Below are 24,790 nucleotides of genomic sequence, written 5' to 3'. Positions count from 1 at the left end.
CTCGAAAACTACGTTCAGAGACAGCCGTTTCTCACAATGTTTTTTATTATCAACCTCTCCCCATAACTCGTAACCAAGTAAGGTTTTATGCTAATAATTATTTTGAGTAATTACCAATAGTGTCCACTGCCTTTAAACTGGCTTTAATTAATTTTTTTGAAAAAGTGGATATTTTAGCAACTTTTTCGCATACATGTACACTGTCCATCTTTATAGCTACATGAATTGAACAAACTCCAGTTCAAACTATTGAACTGGACACTTCAAATGGGTTACTTTCTCACACTTGATAATATCATCAGTTATTTGGTCAGATTTAAGTAAAAAATCTGGTTCAATGCTACTATAATGCGCAGTTCTTATAATAGCTCTTTATTTCACTGGGAGGGCGTCTCAAAGTACTCATTATTTTCTACAAGGAATGTGGAGGAATGTTTCAAATATAAGACCCAGATATCTACATACCATTTTGTAATGTTTTACATGTACAAGGTGCTGTGGCGCAACATATTGCTGATCAAACCAGGTTAATCCCTTCTCTTTATAATAAGTGCACTGGGTTCTTTAATGTGCGTTTATACACAACACACGGGACCAACGACTTTACATTACATCCCATCCTAAGGACGAAGCATCGTGGTTACAAGTGTCAAGACCCGTGTTGTTTTTTACGTAGCAAGACAAGTTTACATAGGAACATTTTCTGCTGAGGTCAGCGGCTCTTTGAAATCGTGCTCTTGTCTAAATAATAGTGAGTATAATTTGGTTTCTTCTCTTTTAAAAGCGACCCTTTTTCAGCCTTCTGCGACTTACCTGTTTACATAGATTGACTTATCAGCTCCCAGTGAGTAAAGACTGCTCAGGAGTTTGTAGCAGGCAACTTGAACCTGATCCACTATGGAAATAAAAATAATAATAACACAATTACATTTACTCAACAATCAGGCCTCCTGAAATTATGCTTCAATAAATAATAATAATTTTGGAGGCTAATCATCCAAACTCGCAGCTAAGAGCTGAATTGCAAAGGACGCGGCTAAAACGTGTTCGAGAAGTACATGTACAGCATGCAAGGGCCCCTTTGGTAGCCAGCCACATCAACCCATTATGACCACGTAGCACAGCGAGAGATCAAAAGTGTTATCGGATGGTCGGGAAAACTCTTGTGGCATAGCAGAGAACCACTGCACAACTCAACTCACTTATGGCCCTGGCCAGGTATCGAACCGGGTTACCTTGGTGAGAGGCGAGTGCTTTTACTTACGGAGTAAAGCAAAACATATCATTAAGTAACATTAAACATAAATAAATAAAAAGAGTACGAGGCCGTTTTGGTAAGCACAAGCTTGTAAAAAACAGCCAGACAGACAAGAAAAGGAATATCTTTGGGCGAATGTAAAGCTCAATGATATGTTTATTGTTCAATGCGCTATATAAAAAGAAGTTTCTATTATTATTATTATTATTATTATTATTACTATATTATAACTTTTTCATAAACTCAACGTTTCGATCAGTATACTCTGATCGTCTTCAGGATTCAAGAATAATCAACTTACAGAGTATATCCTGACCAAACTGGTGCCTCCCGAGGTGGCTGAACAAGCTGGTTAGAACCGGTATGAGAACACCTGGTACGTAGTTGACCACCATGCTACCCTTGACCACCTGTGTTGTCTTAATGTGCGTGAAGCGACCATTCTTGACATTCTGGACGGTGGCCGTGAAGTCATCAGCAGCGTGCTGGAAGAAGCTGACAAGACCCTTTTTTACCACGTCAGAGCTGTGCTTCATGACGGAGCTAAAGGGAAGCAAAAGGGTTCGTAGTAAGGTTCTTTTTTGGATTTTATTCTTTCACGGAGTGCACAGAGGTGATTAAAGGCAGTGGACACTATTGGTAATTACTCAAAAAATTATTAGCATAAAACCTTAAAAAAGGGTAGTCATTTTATGCATATGTTGAGATGTACACCAAGTGAGAGGACTGGTCTTTTACAATTACCAATAGTTTCCAGTGTCTTTAATGGATCATGCAGCTCTCAACTGATCCATATAACAATAATGACAATATTATTAATGGAGTGTTATAAGGCACACATATGTACCAACATGGTACGCAATGCGCTGGAACAGAGAGAAACATCTTGAAGACAGGTTTTTAACAATGTTGAATTACGAGACCGGTTTCACAAGGTGCTGTGGTGCACTAAGCAGTCACTGCCAGACACGAGAGCAAACCCCTTTCCTTATATATAAGAGTAACTTGGTTTGAATATGAATATTACAAATAGTACAAGGCCTCAACCGATAACGGTGGGCACGATGAAGGTAATGCACCCCATAGGTAACACTTCACGTGATTGGTTCTCAACCAGAACAATTTACAATCTATTACTGTGGTAACAAACAACTTCAACTACATGTATAATGACCTTTCTTTTTTACTAAGCATTCATTTAATTGTACCCCATCCGATATCCCCCCACCCTCTGTAACTGCACAAAAATTGGCGCACATTCCAATTAAAATTTAAGTATTCCTGATTACCTTGCATCCATTGACTGAGCAACAACCCTCAAGCACCGGATGATACTCTGAAGGTCCCGACCTGCATCAATGAAAACAATTAAAGAACAGTTTAAAAACATTAATGTTATAGGAGTGGACCAACAAAATTACCTATCAAACAACAAACAGTATCTTTGTTTGTATGTATTTTAAATTTGAATTATCAAGTTGCATCCATTTGTGGTGATTCGTCTCTAGCCGCTTCCAAGGTTGTATTATAAACTTGGGAGAGTGAATTACCTCTGACTGGCATCCCCGAACAACGATATTAACAAATTAGGGAAAACAGCCAATATAAAGACAAGATAACTCAATTGGTTGAAAGCCATGCAAGAAAAATACAAACCCTGCTCTGGTCATTTTATTTTCTGTTTACCCCAAAATCTTGTCCTTTTGTCCCCAACAATTTTAAACTGTTTTCAAAATTTATTGATAGCTTTTGGTTTTATCCCAAAAATTACTAATTAACCCACTTTCAAGACTTCGTAGAAACTCACCAAACAAGTTGATTTTCTGACGAACTAAATGTGACAGCTTGCAGAACAAACTAAAGAAAATAAAAAACAATGACATTAGCATCAGGAAACTTGGTTAATGACAATACAGTTGGAACTGCTGCCTCTGCTACATGGACACATTGATTAATAGGTTAATCGTCTGTTTGGCTAAAACTACAAACACTGGTTTTAATAAGTTTCACCCAAATAGACAAAAAGGGGAAAGTTTTGTTTCACAAATCCAATTCGTTGCAACTATTTAAAGTTGTTCTTAAATTATTGAAATAGAAGCCAGGTCCAAAATATCGACATCATAATTGGTATCACATAATTGGTATCACATAATTGGTATCACATCTGACAATGAGGAATGATAACAAAAGTTACATTCACAGAAATAAAGGTGAAAATATACTGACACTTAAACAAATGTTTGGTACACGTACCAACCAAACCATCTATTACGAAAGGCTCTGGGGATTTCTAATAAAAAGTCAAGCACTTTTATATCTGACTCTACTGAAATAAAATCAACTATTCCTGTGAATCTAAAGTCACGCTTGAATCAAGCATCTTCGTTTGTTACTGTTGGTTGATAATAAATATGTCGCAAAAATGCAGAAACATTGGAGTTTTCAAAAATGTCCTATCTATGGTTTGCAAAAACTTTCTATCTGGGGTTTGCCAAAATGTTATTTCTCTAGTTTGCGAAAAATGTATATTAAATTTGTACATATTTTGAATCTCGAGTTTGCAAAAAAGTCATATCTCGAGTTTGCAAAAACGTTGTTTCTCAAGCTTGCAGAAAGGCTGTCTCCAGTTTGCAAAAACTTTGTATCTCTGCAAGTAATTGTTTTGAGTGTACATGTGTACATCCCGGCCATTTTAAGCCAGATACATAATTTTGACAATTTCAAACTTGTGCGTAACGTAAACAATACTTTAGAAGAAGCAAAGTTTTTGCACTGAAACACCGAATAGGACTTTCTGGCGTACGGCCGAGTAAAAAAAAAAAATTCTTTAGCATCCACGCCCGCTTCCATTTTAGAGGCTGCCTCCTTTTTTTTCTTCTTCTTTTTGGGGGGGAAAAAAGGGTTATTTTAAACGCTATCAACTAAAACAATCTGAATGTCTTGTCCAAAATGTTTCATTTTTGTATTGTGTGTTTGAGCAGTAGAAAAAAACAATGGATATTTGACATTTTAAAAAGAACGCCGGCCATCTTGAAATAAAAGACTCCTTCCTTTTTTTGAGAAACCCGGACGCTGAACATGCTTTTTTTTTTTTTACTCGGCCTTTCAGTCAAACCACTACCAAACTAATTGAATCTCTCATTCATACTATACTATTTGGCACTGTGTTAATTATTTTCTAGTCAGTAATTATCTGTATCTAATGATTATTTTAGAAAAATTCCAAAAGAAATTCAGTTCAACCCGTTGCTCACAATTTGTTATACTATCATCAGCTCTTCATTGCTCATTACCAAGTAAGTTTTTATGCTTACAACTATTTTGAGTAATTACCAATAGTGTCCACTGCCTTTAAATTTCAACAGATGACTTTTTAACTTTCAACAGCTTGTATGAGATGAATGTATGACAAACAACCAGTGATCAAATACGTACAAAATACCAACATTATTTTTGAAAGAGCACTTTTGAGATTTGCTCAAGAAGACCAAACACCCAAACTGCAAGTGCAAGCAACCCAACTAAGGCTGGCGCGGATAGTATTCTGCTTGACCCTTTCATGTTTTGAGGTCGAGAGAATTGTGAAAATAATTGTTACTACAAAGGGCCTAGTCCAGAAACTTGACAAAACTGCCAAGTGGGATTAAAATGTCATGTGGAAAATGCGAGAACTTTTTGTCACAACCAAAATCTCATTAAATCTGAAAGTAGTCCTTAAAATTCTTTTTAAAAGGACCATGCCTATTAAAATTATATTTATGCTAAGTGAGTAAGTCTCCAGACCATCGGAAATAAAAACCTCCACTACCTGCAGAGAAATGTTCTGCTGTTAATAGGAAACACTGCATGCCAGTCAGGGTTAAAAAGCAAAATTTGCTAAGCAAAGCTAGAATTTGCTAATCGAAGGTAGATCAAAGTGGAGGCCGATAGGTCTAATACATCAAATATCAAACCAAGGGCCTTTGCAAAACCATGGCTCACACTTTAAGTCAAGCCATCAAAGAGCTAAAAACTGAATGCCAACATTTGGACATGGATGATGTAGCCAAAGGCTGAGCTCAAGCCTGAACCGTGGTTTTGCGAATACCCAAAATGGCAAAAATCACACAGCGACAACAGCAAATGGATGTACAGGGAACACTAAATGATATGAATATATTTGTTCCAGTCATGCATACAACTCAGCCTCTCTCACCTTGCTGCCATAACAGTTTCCACGGGGGAAGCGCCTGCCTGCGGTTGCCCACTTTTTTAAGGGAAAGGGGGATTGATTGGGCAGATATATTTTGGGGTGGGGGTTGATGAGCAGCAGGAAGTGGAATGAAAGGTCAGTTATAAGGATTTTTTTGGAATTCATGATTTAACATTTTTTTTAAAGGTTATACCTTTGTGTTGTGAATTAAGCTATCATGGACAAAAATGATGTGCTGGCCATTTTTTTATTAAAAAATACATTTATATAATTTACGCCATTACTTTGAATGTGAACATTACATAATAATAGTTCCTCTTTTCAGAGCTCCTAGCCTAATTTCAAAAGTAAAGCATCGGCAATTATGGCAGAAGAAAGTTCTTCAACATCCAGACCCTGTTGGGTTGGCGGCAAATGAAATACAGCATATGCTTAATTCATTTCACTAGGGAATTTGTTTTCCCTCAAACCACCAATGAAGAATTTTTGCACTAACTCTTCGACAACAAAATGATTGTCATGGCCTAAAAATACCACATACATGTACATGTAGCAGCATTACTGTGACATACAGCAGAGTTCTTCCCATGCACAAGGTTTTCAAATTTGGGTCCAGACTGTCCCAACATTTTAACAAATCTTGAGGAGAACCCAGGTGCGTTCCACTCGCGCAAACGTTGCCAATGTTTGCGCACGTTCAACAACAATTTCAAGTGAAACAGTGCGCCGCCACTGTTGGCGAACGTTGACAACTTTACCCAAACATACTTCTGAGGTGTTGGCGGGTGGTTTTTAAAATGGCGGACAAGCATACGGTGTTATTTGGTTGTCAAACATAATTAAAGTGTATATTCGATAGTTGATAATGCAGATTTGAAATAAAAAAGTTCATGTCAGTGCGGTGTGGCCATCTTCATTTCAGGGCGCCGCCATATTGACATTGCGTAGTGCGCACCAATCGTTCCAAAGATAAACAACGTTTGCACGAACAGTTGCGATTCATTTGCGCGAGTTGAACGCACCCCTTGGCAGCCCTGCAAGTTACAATTTTGAAGTTGTCTTAATCTGTTACCAGGCTAATCTCCCTCAAATGGATGGCTTTCAGAGCTGTTCACTCATTTATACCAACTAAATCGCACAAAATGAACAACGTATTTTGCAGAAAACTAAGTAAATCAGCAATTAACATTGACGATAACAGCGTGCAGACAGCGTGACATAGTTAAAATTTCAGTCAAAATGTGTCCAAAACTCCTTTTTTCTAGAAATTGTGAAATACCTACGGGAGATCTTATTCTCAAATACAACTTCTGACCTGACTGACCAATTTACAAACTCATGTAACTTCCCATGCATGAGCAGATGATATGAGGGATATTGTGTATCCTGTTTGTAAGTGTGGTGTATACCACTGTTGGCCGATCTAACTTCATACCTGGTTCATTGATTACCGGAAGCCTTTTATATAGGAAATGCAATGCATACTTTTTTGAAGATTTACGTACGAACAAAATAATTTTGGACCTCGGGTCGATGTTGTAAAAATGATCAAATTCTGAAATAAGAAGTGCCTTTGAATTGTGAAATGAGTGACATTGTTTGGTGTTATACCAATGTGTGTAAATCACTGCGTGTACTCAGTACTTTCCCGAGTCCTGTGAAAAAAAAAAACACGTCTCTTGACGGTATGAGATTTGAATGCAATTCAATGTTTTGACGTAAAAAAAAAAAATTGATTTTCAGTGAGAGCAGAGTTGTGCTGACAAACTCGCTTTGCACGGCACATTCGCAAAAAAAAATATGAACCAGGCTTTAGACAGCAGTAGCTGAAATCTTGTGCGTGTAGTCTGTGCATTTGTGTGGTGTATTGACTTACTAACAGGATACTGGGTAAATTTAAAAGCAGGATTTGCATTCTGGATTACCTTACATGCAATGACCTGACGACTCGTCACGATATGAACTCATTCTATCAAGACCTTTCAAGACCACGGTTTGAAGTATATAAGTTTGCATATTTCAAGCTTTTAACATGTTTATGGACTTTGATATGATATTAAAGTAAGGTACTAAATTAAAATTTATGGTCTTTGAATATGATGTTGAGTTAATTGGTAAGGTGAACTATTAGTATGCTTTAAGATAACAAATATGTAACTGAAGAAATGGGTTACATGTATGTGCGTGAAATTAGTCTTAGCATCAACAGAACTGTTTTGTTAAACGACTGTTTGGAATGAGGTACAATGTGTTGAACGTCTGATGCTCCTGTGTACATATGCAAGGAGATGTGTGGCAGACTATGGGAATGTTCAATGATAAAACTATAGTAAATGATCCAATTAAAGACCTGGACCCTATTGGTATTTGTCAAAGACTAGTCTTCACAGTTGGTTTATCTCAAAATATGCATAAAATAAACAAACCTGTGAATATTTGAGCTCAATCGGTCATCGAAGTTGCGAGATATTAATTAAAGAAAAAAACACCCTTGTCGAACACGGTCACACGAAGTTGTGTGCTTTCAGATGCTTAAATTTCGACACCTCAAGTTCTAAATCTGAGGTCTCGAAATAAAATTTGTGGAAAATTACTTTTTTCTCAAAAACTACGTCACTTCATCAGAGGGAGGCGTTTTATACTATCAACCTCTCCCCATAAATCGTAATCAAGAAAGGTTTTATGATAATAATTATTTTTTATGAAATTACCAATTGTGTCCACTGCCTTTAACTGCATCAAGCTCAGCAGTTTGATCTGAGCTCACAGTACAGGGGTTTTGTGGAAGACTTGATAATTATATGAAAGGGGCGATATCCAAGTTCCAGGCAATCAAGCAGGAAAAAAACATTCACATTTCAATTCGAAAACTTTTTACAAAAATGCCTATTTTGATTTAGCTTAAAGGGTCTATGTACTTGTTGTAGGAAAAAAATCACAATGTCTACAGATTTACACTAAACTTACAGCGCTTGAAGATAAAGATGGTAGAAAGCTTCCCTGAAAATATTAGTTGCTGAGGTGTTGTAGTTTAGAAATGTGTAAGACAATATCATGAAAATCATTTTTGTCTCAGTGATCACGAGACAAAATTTATTTTAGCATGTAAAAACATATTTTCATGACATTGTTTTAATCATTTCTCAAAAACTACAGCACCTCAGCAACTAATATTTTAAGGTACGCTTTAATATCTTCAAACGGTGCAAGTTTAATGTAAATCTGTGGACATTGTGTTTTTTGTTACAAAAAGGACCAAAATTCTTTAACAGGCCTTTTCTAAACAGTACATTGCTTCAAGAAGTGTTTCTTTATTGTACATAGCTTCGGTAAGAATTTCCATTAAAATCCCATAGTCTGCCCTAACTGCTGTGAATATGCGCATTGTTTGAAGCTTTGCATGGTGTGGATAAAAAGGAAGAAACTATAAATAAATAGTTAACTTGCGGGTACAACCATGAAGACGCGCAGAGTATCCTGTTCCAAACGTCAAAACCACACGGGCTCTTTTCAGAGCCAACACTCCCACAAAAGAGATTTACCCATGGTTGTACTACAAGTTTACTATTCATTTACAGTTTCTTCCTACATGTATGATGTGGATAATTAAGTGCATGAATAGTCTTCTGAATTTGATTGTTTGTCGTATATGTTTGTGTTGTCCCTACTTAGTATCACGTATTTACCTTGTCACCATCTCTTTCTCGCGGTACGATGCCGAACCGTATCGTCCACTCTGGGGTGAGTTTGGCGCGGACACAAAGTACGACGAGTGAGCTAAGAAATACTTCTCAATCAGGGGTAGCACCACCTAGAAGATTGAAGAAAATACAATGTAGCAGACAAATGTTAAAAACAAACCTATTACAATATTATGTGTTGATTTGGGAGTCAAATCGGGGGCCAGTTAAAAGAGAGGCAACTATAGTTGGGATTGATTGGCCAAACTATAAATTGGGATCAGCCTAACTGTAATTGGAATTGGCCTAGTTAAAGCTGACATGGTCTTAACACTGGGGGCTTTTATAGTTGGGGTGCAACATATCTAACGATGAGCTTAAGTCTTTACCTTGGTGAAGAACTTGTAGCTTTTTTCTTCCTCTTTCCTTTTGTGGGGTGCTGAAATGTAAACAGAAAATCAAAGTTAAATAGAAAATTAAAACCAATATTTATCTGAATATTTGTACATATTCAGAAATTAAATGGTTCTGATTTTCTATTTAAAACATGTATTACATTTTCATCTGGCTAAGAAGGACCAACAATTTTGAGTATGATTTGAATTTTTAACACAGCATTCTACAAACTAAGGCTTTCAGTGACGTCAGTGACACTGAGAAACTATCTATTTATTGATAAACAGATCTATCTGATTATTTCCACATACCATCTCTCCACATAGGTTTGAGGTTAGTATGGGCCTTGTCTACATAGTGTAGTAGCTTCTCCAGAAGATTGTAGGCAAAGCGTTTCTCGATCGTGCTTGCCCCTCGGACAAGTCCGTCTGAGTCATACTGTCTGCTACTCCTGATTGAGTGGGGAGAAATCAATTCAAAACGGTCAGAAGGAAACTTTAAAATGTCACTATTAAAGGCATTGGACACTATTGGTAATTACTCAAATAATTGTTATCATAAAACCTTTCTTGATTACAAGTAATGTGGAGAGGTTGATAGTATAAAACATTGTGAGAAACGGCTCCCTCTGAAGTGACGTAGTTTTCGAGAAAGAAGTAATTTTCCATGAATTTGATTTTGAGACCTCAAGTTTAGAATGTGAGGTCTCGAAATCAAGCATCTGAAAGCACACAACTTCGTGTGACCATGGTGCGACAAGGGTGTTTTTTCTTTTATTATTATCTCGACTGAGCTCAAATTTGCACAGGTTTGTTGCTTTATGCATATGTTGAGATACACCAACTGTGAAGACTAGTCTTTGACAATTACCAATAGTGTCCAGTGTCTTTAAGTTAATTTTTAGATATAGGTGCATTTTGGCAGTCATAACCACTAACTGTTTTGGTTGAATTGGCCATTGGTTGATCACTGGCCAATGACCGAAATAGTTATTGGTTACAACTGCCAAAACGCACCCTAGTTATTTCTTACCATTACAAATCAGTAGAGATAGCATAGACACCAATGTAAAATGATTCAGCAATTTGTGAGTTAGATTTCACACTATTGTCTGGTTCAGTGACTTGCCTGGTCTGTATTAAATGCTTCAAATTTCGTTTATCAGACTCAAAATAAAATTGCTAAATGGTTCGGTATACAAATGGCATTCTGTATTTGTATTTTTTATTTATTGTATTGTATTCGGTCAAGCATTTGCATAGGAACCTCCAGATTCGCAACAAAATGGTATCCTTGTGACCCACATATCTTTGGAAATTGTGCATGGGTGTTTGCCATCTCTTATGTGAGTTTAGTCAGCAGAATCCCAATTGAGCACACACTTGCGACTGAGCAGATCAAAATAATAACAACCAGATTTGTATAGCACCATTCCATCTAGATCATGGCGCTCAGCAACAACAGGCAATGAAAAACAAATACAGCAAGAGTAACTGGGAACAGGTGGGGTTTTGAAGTGGTTTTTGAATGAAGAAATAGTGCCCAGTGATCTGATGCCAGATGGTTTACTGTTCCAGATGTCATTCAAATCTAACTCACAACTGACTTATTACCACATGGTTTGATCAAAAACATCTCTGTGACTTCTTTAGACATTTTGCACAACTTTGAACCTAGACTGCAGCTTATATTATAAAATACACAAACATAATTGTATAGCATGATAAAGAACAACCACAGCTGTAAATGATTTTTGGTTTTTATTATTGATGGTATATTTTTACATGGCGGAAGAATTTATACATAAAAAGATATACAAAGTTTTTTAAAACAACAACAGTACGATTTTACGAGAGAAAAGAAAAAAAAGGAATAAGTAGACAAAATCATTTATCAACTTCTGTAGACGTTTCATGCAAGACAAAGCACCATCTCCCAAACTGAATTCACTGACGCTACAAACTCAGTTCATCGCTCAGTCAGTCCAGTCCATTCAAGTCAACAAATCAAAAACAGGCAGAACAAGTAGCTAATTTGCATGTCATTACAGATTCATCACTAAACTTGCATTCAACAAACTCATGCAGGAACACTGATACCATGTTGAAACAGTGCAATATTACAACAATTAAACAAAATTGCAAGAGGGAAGGAAAAGGGAAAAGTTAATTCGATGAAAAGTAAGAATACAGAGTGTATTGGTTCTGTCTGGAGAAAGAAATCTGATACAAATGCATGCAAAGTTGTTAAAACTTTTTCTGGTACCTTGCCAAGTTTTATTTTGAAAACCATAATGATTCATAAATGACAGTTAGTCTGCACTTTTATTGAAAATTACTAAAATTGTACTAAAAGATGTAATGGGGAAGAAATACAAATTTGGTCTGTGCACTGTAAGAAAGGGTTGTTAAACCAACTTATTTGGGTTTGAAGGGTCAAGGTACCAGAGTATGAATTAATTAACCAAACCCAAGAAGGAAAGTTACAAACTTTTAAGAATACACATTGACAAGATTTCAACATCTGAAAGTCTTCATAACAACACATGAATTTTTTTTACATGAATTCACACATTAGATTTGTAAATGACAAGTGGGGGGGGGGGGAAGGGGAAGAAATTGAGATTACACACAATACTAATGCTTTCACTGATGTTTGCAAGCACTGTATACTCAGTACTTCCCTGAGTTCTGCGAGGAAAAAAACAACAGAACTCGGGAAAGTATTGAGTCGGCTTTTACAGTGCCTACACACAGCGATGTAACTGTAAAACAAACTAATATTCTTTACCCTTGATGCAAACTTAACATCTATTAAAAACAAAACAAAAAAGTTTTGACAAAACATTCAACTTTCATTCCGACACCAGGTTTACCTCTTGTCGTCTTCCTCTTCGCTACATTGGTGGAAAGATTGAGAGATTTGAAATAAATTAAGTGAAGACGATAGACGGTTTTGACCATTTTCTTTACATTGTTCTTTAGAAAATGAATATTCCCAGCAAGAATTGTTATGAGAGATGCCTACCTGTACTACAGTACTTAGGGTGGCTCATACATAACAAATCACATAGCAAAATGAATTTAAATTTGTCAATAATAGAAAGAAGTGAATCTCATGGGGTTCTTCTTATGCCCAATATATAGTCTTGGTCGATACGCTGGAAAGAAACACCCAAAAACAGACACTTTGCAGGTAACGCCTGACAATTGAAAAACAGATTAGTTCATACAAGGGAGTGCACAAGGTTCTTTGTGAAAAGTTCCACTGGCAATATAGGATGGTAGCTACTACAACAGTTCTCAATGTTTGAAATAATTTCCACAAGGAATGTAGAACTTGACAAAAAATTGCTGCCCTCTCACACAAGCTAATTTTGCAACCTTTCACAACCATGGAGAGAATTTCACCCACATTGTTTGTTATTTTCCCGACATGTGAAAAGGGGTGTACATGTAGGTGGATGGTGTGTGTGTTGCCACATAACTTTTTATGAACTGTTTTCTCTTATATTTTTATGTGCCTTTGTAGGTTGTTTTTGTCTGGATTGCCTTTTCGCTTTTTGGTTATCCGCAGGCTTGTTTTCTGTAGTCTTCTGTTTAGTGTTATTTCTCTGTTGTTTGCTTGGAGATAAATAAATAAATAAGATAAATAAATACCTGTGCAATCTGTAACCATTAACTTGCAGGAACTTGAGAAGGACTTGAGCTAGCTCTCGATCTTTCTTCTTTTCTTGATCAGTCAGGATGTCAAAGGGTACCAGCTGGGCATGATTACCGATATCTGCAATCCCATAATAACAAAATGAATAAAATTGGACAAATGGTTGGTTTACAAGGTCCAAAATAAATGGGTCTTATAAATTCAAACATTAGCTTCGTTCTTCTCTCTCACAAAATTCTTTCAAATCCCTAAAGAAAGTTGATTTGAAAAAAAATCCCAACAATTTACAGTTCTAATACTCTTACCTGATGAATCTAACTCCACCTTGGTCTTCTTGGCCCACACATCATGGGCATTCTCAGCAAGACGCTCAGCCATGTTCTAAATTAAACCAAACAAAACAGTTTGAAAACAGCTTTTATAAAAATTAAAAATAAATTTATTGCTTCCTATTTTTGTCCAGTATATTTCAGGCAGTAAGCTCTAAATAGGATATACCACAAAAGGGCACGGTAGTGAAAGGCAGTGGACACTATTGGTAATTACTCAAAGTAATTATTAGCATAGAACCTTTCTTGGTGACGAGTAATGGGGAGACGTTGATGGTCTAAAATATTGTGAGAAATGGCTCCCTCTGAAGTGCCATAGTTTTTGAGAAAGAAGTACTTTTCCACGAATTTGATTTCGAGACCTCAGATTTAGAACTTGAGGTCTCGAAATCAACCATCTAAACGCACACCACTTCGTGTGACAAAGGTGTTTTTTTCTTTCATTATTATCTCCCAAGTTCGATGACCGATTGAGCTCAAATTTTCACATCTTTGTTATTTTATGCATATGTTGAGAAACACCAACTGTGGAGGCTAGTCTTTGACAATTACCAATAGTGTCCACTGCCTTTAAACATTTCGTAGACTAAACTTGGAAAAAAAAATTTTAAAAATGTTTTCAAAAAGCATAGTTGGTTTTTGTCTTTTTGGAATCGACTTCATCTTAATCAGGTAACCAAATTCTTTAGAGACTATTGCCTTAATGTCCAAGACCAACCTCATACCCAGTGGTGTAGGATCTCGCCGCTTCCTTTCCCCCTTATCGTAACAAACCTCTGTGCAACTTTCAAGTATTCGGGTACAAAAATGTCCACAGATTTACATCAAACTTACAGGGTTTGAAGATAAAGATAGTGGAAAGCTTCCCTTCAAATATTACTAACTAAGGTTGTGTAGTTTTTGAGAAATGAGTAAAACAAGTCACAAAATAATTTTGGTCTCATGAGACGAAAATTATATTAGCGTGTAAAATCCCATTAACCAGTTATGATATTATACCACAACCATAGCATAACTGGTTTATACGTTTTTACATGCTAAAACTGAGACGAAAATTTGTTGTTTTACATTGTACTTATTTCGTAAAAACTACAGCACCTCAGTTAGCAAACTTTCAAGGGAAGCTTTCTACTATCATAATCTTCAAACTGTGTAAGTTTAATGTAAATCTGTGGACCTTGTGTTTTTTGTTAGGAAAAAGTACATAGACCCTTTAAAATATCCAAATATATTGGATATTTTCATTAGTCATAATGGTTAGTCGTGTTAGAGACATACACAGGGCGCACTATCGAGTCACATAGAGAAACTGCTCCCATCTCATTCTTCTTTGATCTTGTGAGATGTTTAACTGTTAGGGCGACTGTGTAAAAACATTATTCATTTTAAGTGGATTGCGTCAAAATACTTGCATTTTAATACTCACGGAAGGGTCTTTCAAGCGCCACACATGTGCTCAATACATGCATTCTGACTCAAAAGGTTTTTACAAGCGAAAAACAGTAATGCTTAAGCCGTGAACGTTCCCAGTGGACTTTTTCTACCGCTGCCATGCGGAAAAGTTACCGTGACCAGCTTTTGTGTAATTCTACCGTGCGTTCCCACATGAACTTATATTCCGCGTACAGCCCCAAAACGTCCAATTAGAACACAGCTTTAGTCAGCCAATCAGAGCTGTTTATCAGCCCATCCCTGCCAGGGGTAACTGATCATATACATGTAAGGTATTGATACGGCGCGCTATTGTCCGTAGTACATTGTAGCATGGCTGGTCCAAGACTTGCTCAAGCTGCAAACGTTTCTTACCTGCATCTCCCTAGTGAGTGTGATGTTACTCATATCAATGGGTCTCGGATTGTAGCCATGTGGGGATTCCATGGCACCCTGCAAGGTCAAAGGTTAACAAAAGGTACATTTCTCATTGGTAATTACTCAAATGATTATTAGAATTAAACCTTACTTGGTAACAAGTAATGGGGAGAGGTTGATAGTATAAAAACATTGTGAGAAACGGCTCCCTCTGAAGTGACAAAGTTTTCGAGAAAAAAGTAATTTTCTAAGAATTGGGTTTTGAGACCTCAGAATTAGATTTTGAGGTCTCAAAATCAAACATCTGAAAGCACACAACTTTGTGTGACAAGGGTGTTTTTTCGTTCATTATTATCTCGCAACTTCAACGACCAATTGAGCTAAAATTTTCACAGGTTTGTTATTGTATGCATATGTTGCGATACACCAAGTGAGAAGACTGGTCTTTGACAATTACAAATAGTGTTCAGTGTCTTTAATATGAATCAAACAAAACTCAATGAAATTATCTCACATTTTATCCAATACCTGAAATATAAATCAACTAATCTATCTCATTGTATAGTGTCAAGTTAAAAACCACAGGGAAATTGAGCGGATTAATTTTAAATAATTTCATGTTTTAACCCCTCGAAGGCGGAAGGCGTCTTTGGCCGCTAAATCTGTTCCAGAATGTTGTGGACTGAGTATGTGGTATTTTAACCGTTGAATGCAGTCTATGACCCGTACAGCTGTGGGGAAACAAAGGCTGCTTTGTAGTCATGCGTGTAAGCCGGGCATTGAGGCCTGATAATACCGGCGTTCAGGGGTTAAACAAAGAAAATTGACTAGAGTGGGACTTGAGCCTGTGACCTCCGGACTAACATGCGCTCTTCCAACTGATCTGAGCCATCTAGAAATTGTTGATATCTTTGATCAAGGGTGCCACCAGTCAGGAGCCATTGTACCTGTTTAAGATACAGCCTTGGAAGCGGCAGCAAAGAGGTCACCTTTTTGAGAGATAAGATCCAAACTCACCAGACTGGTTTTGGAAAGCCGTCTCGGCCGATGATGTGTATGCTGCTCGGGTACTTTACTCTTCTCAATAGCCCATCCCCATGCCAGCACTGCCTTAATACTCTCTCTGATCACATCTCGGTATGCATCTTTCTCCTACAGATATCAAAATAAGCAATCGTATCAATGTTTCTCAAAATGTGATACGGGAGGAGTCTGTATGCAAATTAGCAATGCAATTGACTGACTCTGGTAAAACCCTTCACTAGTCTGTATGCAAATTAGCAATACAATTGACTGACTCTGGTAAAACCCTTCACTAGTCTGTATGCAAATAAGCAATACAATTGACCGACTCTGGTAAAACCCTTCACTTATAGTCTGTATGCAAATTAGCAATTCAATTGACTGACTCTGATAAAACCCTTCACTAGTCTGTATGCAAATTAGCAATTCAATTGACTGACTCTGGTAAAACCCTTCACTAGTCTGTATGCAAATTAGCAATTCAATTGACTGACTCTGGTAAAACCCTTCACTAGTCTGTATGCAAATTAGCAGTTCAATTGACTGACTCTGGTAAACCCCTTCACTTTGACATATTTTTTATTTTATTTTATATTTATTGGTTTATTTTATAAAAACATTACAAAGGAATGAACAGTATGACAACCGATATGGTTGAATTGCACTAGAACATACACAGTATAAACAATTCTTTAAAAAGAGCGCAAAGGTTAAACAGTTTAAACACAAAATACAGGTAAATGAACAACATTCAAAAGTGAGTTTTTAGTGTTAATTGTGAAAATTTGCGCTTTTACATTGGAGTCTAGAGACAATTCTCTAGCAACCGGGCAAGCTTAGTGGTCAAGTGGTATGACATTAACATGTACATCCCAAAGACACACGGTTGTTGGAATTCCACTTACATCCCAAAGACACACGGTTGTTGGAATTCCACTTGAGTAATATGCCTTTGTGGATTTTTTTCCCACAGTACTCATTAAAAAGAGATGAGTATGTTGTGTTTAACACACATCGATGTACATGTAGAGTAAAACTCAAGTACCACTCTTTACCCGCTGATGCCAATTTAACATGTATTAAAAAACAAGGAGAAAAGTTTGTTAAATGTGAAATGAGGAAACGGAATAAAAACTTGGATATGGCGGAGAAGGGGAAATGAGAGTTTGAAAAAAAGACAATACCTTTGGGTGTAGAGTGCGATAAGGTCTTAATGTCGGATGTTCTTTCATAGCACTGTTTTCAATCTCACCATGTGTCCAACCAGATTCAAACTGGGGAGAAAAAAGTAAATAGTAAAAATGGTACTTATTTTCTGCATTTTAATGGGGGGTTTTTTTTTTTGGGGGGGGGGGGCTGTACAGCTCGTTGAAACAGTGTTAAAGCGCTTTACAAATGCATTTAAGTTAAGTTTAGCTAAATTGAAAAAAACATAGGCGTGAGCGTCATAGCTGCCAACATTTGGAGGCTACATCTATGGCTACAACCGTTGCTGAAGCTGTTGCTAAGGATTTATCTTTACCTAAAAGCTGATGGCGAAGAAATTTAGTCACTTCAGACATGACCTTAGATCTGAATATTAGGCGATATGTTGAAATAAGGGCATTTCCATCACTTCAAGAGTTGTTCATTCACAAAAACATTTTCAGTGTTTTGAAGTTGATGAGTAGTGATGCAAAAACATAGTTTTGTTATATTGAAATACAAACAGGAGAATTGACAGTTTCGGTTCTACAAAACTACTGGACTGTGTTCTGCTGTGAAATTACACAAAAAACACACAATTTCAAGGGATATTTATGTGAATACTTTTTACTTTTAAAATATCTTTGCAACCATATTCATTTTAACCAAATGCTTTCTACATGTATAGCCCAAAGCGCCCAACAACCTGCCCTGTTAACCATGAAGATGTGACTATGTTTTTAGTGGGCTGTGTCAATCAGTCAATACAGGGATGTAATATTGAATCAAGCTGTCAATAGAGGGCCTAATTATTGATAAACAGACTTGACCTCTGGCTCGTTATTTGACTCACCATTCCAAGGGCCCATGCATCATGAAGATGCTCAGCAAAACGATCGCTGAAAGACAACAGGTTCTCATTCAACAGCACCCTGTTGAAAATGCAAACAAAACGACAAAAAAAATCATAAATAAATAATTTATCCAAAATGCAAGAACTACACCAGTTATTTAACTGCAATGATTGAGGGGATGGGGGTGGGGTGAAGACGGGGGGGGGGGGGGGGGGGGGGGAATGAATACATTCAGAATAAGCTGCACAGAGTGCATTTGCGTTAAGGTTTGTTTCTCTCTCTTTTTGTTTATAAGCTGTGGAAGATAATATTCAACTTTTCTAGTGACCCAAAGTTACAGAAACAAATATTCTGTAGAATGAAACTAAAACAGTCAAATAACATTTATTCAAAATGTTTCTTTTCCATGTCACAAAGCTCCTTTAAACCAGTATAGCCATTTCAGATTAAAACAAAAATATTCAGTTTACAAAGTACCATTACTACTATAATGCTTTTAGGTTTGTCTATCAACAACCAGTTGTAATTTATAATCTTTAAATGACCTTACTGACATATTACAAAGTCAGATCATCTTAGCTTTAAAGGCAGTGGACACTTTTGGTAATTACTCAAAAAAATTATTAGCATAAACCCTACTTGGTAACGAGTAATGGGAAGAGGTTGATAGTGTAAAACAATGTGAGAAACAGCTCCCTCTGAAGTGACGTAGTTTTGAAGAAAGAAGTAATTTTTGACGAATTTGATTTCGAGACCTCAGATGTAAAATTTGAGGTCCCGAAATCAAGCATCTGAAAGCATACAACTTTGTGTGACAAGTTTTTATTTGTTTCTTTCATAGTTACATGTATCTCGCATCTCCAACAACAAATCGAGCTAAAATTTTCACAGGTTTGTTATTTTATGCGTATGATGAGATACACCAAGTGAGACGACTGGTTTTGACAATGCCCCTTATTTTTGACCGCGCGAGGGCGCTATAAATAGTATTTTGATCACTTCCGGGGGTACACGCGATTCGCCCTGCACAAATTAATAGGCGTTCTGTCACTTTTGTTGCGCCGTAGTTTCAATTTGCTTTAGAGGTGGATTATAACGGCTCCTTTAAAAGTCTTATTGTCTGTGATGGATTAGATGTCTGTGGTTATAATGTGTTCCAATCTTTAAAAACTGTTTTGGGTATGAATGAATATACCCCCGGAAGTGATTGAGAGCGCCCTCACGCGGTCAAAAATATGGCCCATTACCAATTGTGTCTAGTGTCTTTAAATGACCTTAACTGACATATAAAGTCAGATCATCTTAGCTTTGAGATGCTAAATTATCATAACTTGGGGCATAATTTCTTTCCATACCTTGTAGTGTCTACCGGCTTGGGTTGATACCGCCCGTCTGCATCAAACCCAGACTCCCTAACGTAGCTAGCATCATTATAAGCCATGGAGTAGTCTGGTGGCAAGGCACTACCGATAGCAGTCAGGCAGGGAAGGGCTTTGTCAAACATCTCAGAATCATAGTCCTATTTGAAAAAGAAAAACAAAGAAAACAAATGAAATTCAAGAGGAAAATAGTTCAATTTAAAGGTTTTCATATCACACACAGTTGCTAACTCACCGACAGCGCCTGCATCGCCCGTAACAAGAAACGTCTTGCATCAAGACTAGCGCTGAGTATCCGCTCACAACCGGTTATAAACACTGGTCATTATCAAAGGTTTAAACACCCCCACGTGACGCGCTCTCCACCAATAGGAATAGCGAAACTATCTGAGGTATTTATGAATACAGATTTATTTAATCTGTTCTATAGGTTCTACACATGGTTGTACCCGCAAGTTAACTATTTACTTATAGTTTCTTCTCATGAAGCCAAGACCCTTCCATTGAGAATCTTACCCTGTCTGCAAGCGCATCAAAGAGTCCAGTAAAGAGCATCATGGTCAGTCTCTTCTCTTCATCATTAGCCATACCATGGCTGCCCCATCCACCGATGCTACCATAGTAGTTGATGCAACGCTCGTAGTGAAGCTGAAGAAGCTATGATACCAAAGAAAATATCAAATATTTAGTCCTAGGCAATAACATCTCACCATGCATGTAGCGTGTTGGCTTAGTGATTTAGCCCATCAAATCCAAGTTCTGAGCCAATTTCACAGAGCTGCTTAAGCACAAAATAATGCTTCACAATTTTCTGATTTTAGGATACCAGAAACAGATTACACAAACTATTGGCATTTTGGTTGGTAACATCTCTTTTGTTGTGTTCAGCTACTTTTCGGGTTTAAGCAGCTCTATGAAATTGGGCCACGGTGGTTAAGTCGTCAGGGTGTGGGTTCCAATCCTGAGATCGCCAAACCCCTTCTTACTGTTCTATAGATTTTAACTCTTTGCCACTACATCTTGTTCAATAGCTGGTTAAAAAATATCAAGAACTTTCTCGGGAAATGTCTAAAACTTCCTATTCTTGTACATCACCTTGCTCTTTCTCATAAAAGTGCTCTAGATAGTACTATAATTAAAGGCAGTGGACACTATTGGTAATTACTCAAAATAATTATCAGTGTAAAACCTTACTTGGTAAGGAGTAAGGGAGAGCTGTTGATAGTATAAAACATAGTGAGTAACATAGTTTTCGAGAAAGAAGTAATTTTCCACGAATTTGATTCCAAGACCTCAGAATTAGAGTTTGAGGTACATGTACATGTACATGTACCAAAATCAAGCATCTGAAAGCACACAACTCCGTGAGACAATGGTGTTTTTTCTTTCATTATTATTTCGCAACTTCGACAGCCAATTGAGTTCAAATTTTCGCAGGTTTGTTATTTTGTGCATATGTTGAGATACACCAAGTGAGATAACCGGTCTTCGACATTTACCAATAGCGTCCAGTACCTTTAAGTTAGTTTGTTAACCAAGTCCAGCCAGACTGTTTACCCTGAAGCTAATGGCTGCAGCATGTAAAATGTAATGTACAGACAGCTCCAGCAGTGCACAAATACCCTAACATTAATGAACAACAGCACTACACACTATAAATGCTAAAAATATAAGCTCAGTATGCTTACAATGTGTAAAAATGTACAGTGTGTCAAAATTCACTGTTCAAGATTTATTGTACGTCTGCGGTCTGCGCCTCAATGCAGTGATCACGTGAGAGCTAGTGGTACACTGTTTGTGTGATATCTGGATATTTTTTAGGAAAAGTGACGTCATTAGTGCGGAGTTTTATTACATTCTTCACAGTGCTAAGCTGAGGATATGGTGTCTTACCTTAAGAGCTACATAAGTGTGTTCAACGAGAGCAGGAACATCAATAATCAGCTTCCTTAACAGACGTTGCATCATGCTGGGGCGTAGACTCCTGTAAAGTGAACAGACATCATAAAAATAAGCCAAACTCTCGGATTGTACGGAGTCCAAATAATTATAATTTTAATTAATTTGTCTTTTTCAACCTAAAATTAATACAAATTTACCCAGTCAGTTTACCCTGTGGTAAGAGATGTGCTGTCACATCGGAAGCTGAATTTCTATATTTCTATTCACAAAAACAATTACACTTTGAAAATTAAAAAATATTGCTCTATTAGATAAATTGCTTCCTTCATCGGCTGTACATATAGCTATCAGTAATCAAGCACTGCATTATACAATTTGATCTTACACTGCTTTATAAATGCAAACAATTTAAATGAGATATAACAATAATAATGACTTGTAATGCGCACATATCCACCCTATCCTGTTATCATGTGACCCACCTCGTCAAGGCAACCAGGAAATCAGCCACAGTCTCCCTCTGACCCCGGGTCAACGACCTACAACTAGCCATCCTGTAGACTGTGTGTAGCGTGGAGTCTAGTAACGAGGCGTACTGGTCTGCGTTCTCAAACATGTCAGAGTGTCGAGTCAGCAGAGGAAGCACCGAGTTACAGAGGTAGCGATTGAGCGCCAGGGACATGTCGTGATCATGGGTGTTGGGCTGTATAGAAAAATAATCAATGGTGAGAGATAATGATGAGCAAATGCTTATACAATTTGTTTTCAACCCTTACAACGAAGTACACTCAGAAATTTCCCAAGTTCTGTGAAGAAAAAATCACTAGTGTAGGATTCGAACCCACGACCCTTGCATTGCTAGAGCAGATGTCTTATCACAGTCTTAGGCAAATCTTAGGCAGTTCGAAAACTGTTGCAGGTACCGCAACAGTTTTATTGGTGTAAAGGTCAAACCAAATTATATCCTTTATCCCCGATGCAAAAATAAACGCCTCCACAAGAGTAAATGCTTGTTATGAATAATTGTAGTTTGGAACACCATAAAATAGTAATACAAATGGAATGAGATCTTTATTACAACCTGTCAACTTGTTTATGATGTAGCACAAATGAGCATAACAACATTGATGATGGAACAGGAACATCTCTGACCTGATGCTGTTTACTAGAATTAGCAACAATCAAGAAATGTTTATGGTCTACAGCGGAACAACCGAGTGACGACTCGAGTACAAAAGTATACATACATAAGAAACAACTTAGCTACACATGTATATTATCTGTAAGTATTGTTTGAAGCTTTGCATGGTGTTGAGACATAAGAAGAAACTATAAGTAAATAGTAAACTTGCGGGTACAACCATGTGTAAATCTCTTAGGGTGAGTGGTGGCTCTGAAAAGAACTGGTTGAGTCTCGACGTTTCCCACAGTATATTCTTCTCCTGAAGACGAGCAGAGTATACGGTTCGAAACGTCGAGTCCCAACCGGCTCTTTTCAGAGCCAACACTCGCCCTAAGAGATTTACATATGGTTGTACCCGCACGTTAACTATTTACAATGTACCTATAGTTTCTTCTTATATATTATCTGTGCTCAAACAACAAACTGATAAGTCAAGCACAGGCATATAACATGGTTGGTGTTCGAACCCACAAACTTTGCCTGCCATTCTAGACCAAAACCCCATGTACAGTATACTTTAGAGTTACTAACCGTGTCCATGGTGGTTGCAGCTCTCAGATCAGGCAAGAACCCGACCTCCAAGAGATGGAAGAAGAGTTCTTGATCATTGATTCCATAAACCCTCTCTAGGAAGAGAAGCATGGCCTCCTTGTGACTGGGGGTCAAGCCCTTCAGATCAGCACCCAGAGGCTTCCCGACAGTGTCTGTCAATCAATCAAAAGAATGAAGGTAATCAAGAATCAAATTTACAATCCGGGACAACCCAGACAAGAATTTTATTGCTGCAGTCACTATACTGGCTACTCATCTCCAAACAAGTTTGTTACAAGTTACTACTTTTTGTATACAGAGTATTCCAGAACAAGTCACCAGATCTGAAGAATACTTGAAATAAAATCGCATCCCTTGAGTGTAATCCCTGGGGTCGATTTCACAAAGAGTTAGGACTAGTTCTTACTTAGGACTAGTTCTTACTTAGGACTAGTTCTTACTTAGGACTAGTTCTTACTTAGGACTAGTTCTTACTTAGGACTAGTTCTTACTTAGGACTAGTTCTTACTTAGGACTAGTTCTTACTTAGGACTAGTCCTAAGAGATACTAGAAACTTTAGGCCAGTCCTAAGTCCAGTTCTGGTAAATACGTTTGTACATGATAAAATAATCTTCATCTAAACTGAGACAAAATTATAAATTATTTTTTTGACATTGTTTTATTAATTTCTCAAAAGCTACAGCACCTCAGCAAGTAATATTTTAAAAGAAGCTTTCTACCATCATTATCCTCAAACTGTGTAAGTTTAATGTAAATGTGTGGTCATTGTGTTTTGTGTCATACAAAAAGTACCCAAATCCTTTAACCCAGTTTCCATTAGGGGTCTCCACCAAACAAGCATGGTTTTAGGAGACTCCACCACTTAACCATTACATTGTATATAAAGTACCAAAATGTTTTTAATTCTGTAAGCTAACTGATTGAATGGAAATAAACTAAACTAAACTGAACACACCTTCCTTCTTCTAATAAACTTTATTCAGTGACGCCAACACAACCTTGAGACTTAGGCTGCAGTTTCAGATCCTTTTCTATTGGATTTTTTCTTTGGTCACCCCAAAATTTAATTAAATTTACCCAGTCACTTTCCCTTGAATTGACCAATGAATTTCCCTAGAAGCATTCACACACACCTTCTTTCTTTTCATAAACTTTATTAGGTGACGGCAAAACAAACTTGAGGCTGAGGACTCCCACCAGGTCAGGCAACGGCACCAGACTACACAGGATAGAGCGTATCCTCTGGGGTTCTGTCCGTCCTTGGCACAAGAGCTGCTGGTCTGGAGCACAACGCCCGAGGAGGTCGATCAGGGTCGCGTAGAATGTCAGAATAGCGCCCCCACTGTCGACATCATCTTCATCCTCTTCCTTCTCTATGGAGGGC

The 24,790-nt window shown here is 37.4% G+C and overlaps 1 protein-coding gene across 1 annotated transcript in view; it reads right to left on the bottom strand.

Moving 5' to 3' along the window:
* LOC117289038 (ryanodine receptor 2-like) overlaps positions 1 to 24,790 on the bottom strand; it is a gene marked incomplete in the record, with an annotated part of 186,131 nt that overhangs the window by 75,773 nt on the left and 85,568 nt on the right. The window contains 21 exon segments of the mRNA XM_033769959.1: positions 814 to 895; positions 1,560 to 1,801; positions 2,548 to 2,608; positions 3,066 to 3,115; positions 5,454 to 5,504; positions 9,137 to 9,261; positions 9,520 to 9,569; positions 9,838 to 9,977; positions 12,402 to 12,422; positions 13,186 to 13,309; positions 13,495 to 13,570; positions 15,325 to 15,402; positions 16,345 to 16,479; positions 17,535 to 17,624; positions 18,389 to 18,467; positions 19,745 to 19,908; positions 20,285 to 20,425; positions 21,662 to 21,752; positions 22,153 to 22,373; positions 23,385 to 23,557; positions 24,540 to 24,790. Of these exon segments, the coding sequence (XP_033625850.1) occupies positions 814 to 895; positions 1,560 to 1,801; positions 2,548 to 2,608; positions 3,066 to 3,115; positions 5,454 to 5,504; positions 9,137 to 9,261; positions 9,520 to 9,569; positions 9,838 to 9,977; positions 12,402 to 12,422; positions 13,186 to 13,309; positions 13,495 to 13,570; positions 15,325 to 15,402; positions 16,345 to 16,479; positions 17,535 to 17,624; positions 18,389 to 18,467; positions 19,745 to 19,908; positions 20,285 to 20,425; positions 21,662 to 21,752; positions 22,153 to 22,373; positions 23,385 to 23,557; positions 24,540 to 24,790 (2,445 nt within the window).

This window comes from Asterias rubens, chromosome 1 (assembly GCF_902459465.1).
Source record: "Asterias rubens chromosome 1, eAstRub1.3, whole genome shotgun sequence".
NCBI classification, from domain to species: domain Eukaryota; kingdom Metazoa; phylum Echinodermata; class Asteroidea; order Forcipulatida; family Asteriidae; genus Asterias; species Asterias rubens.
Note: the sequence above shows the minus strand (reverse complement) of the source record. Positions and strands in the feature narration are given on the sequence as shown.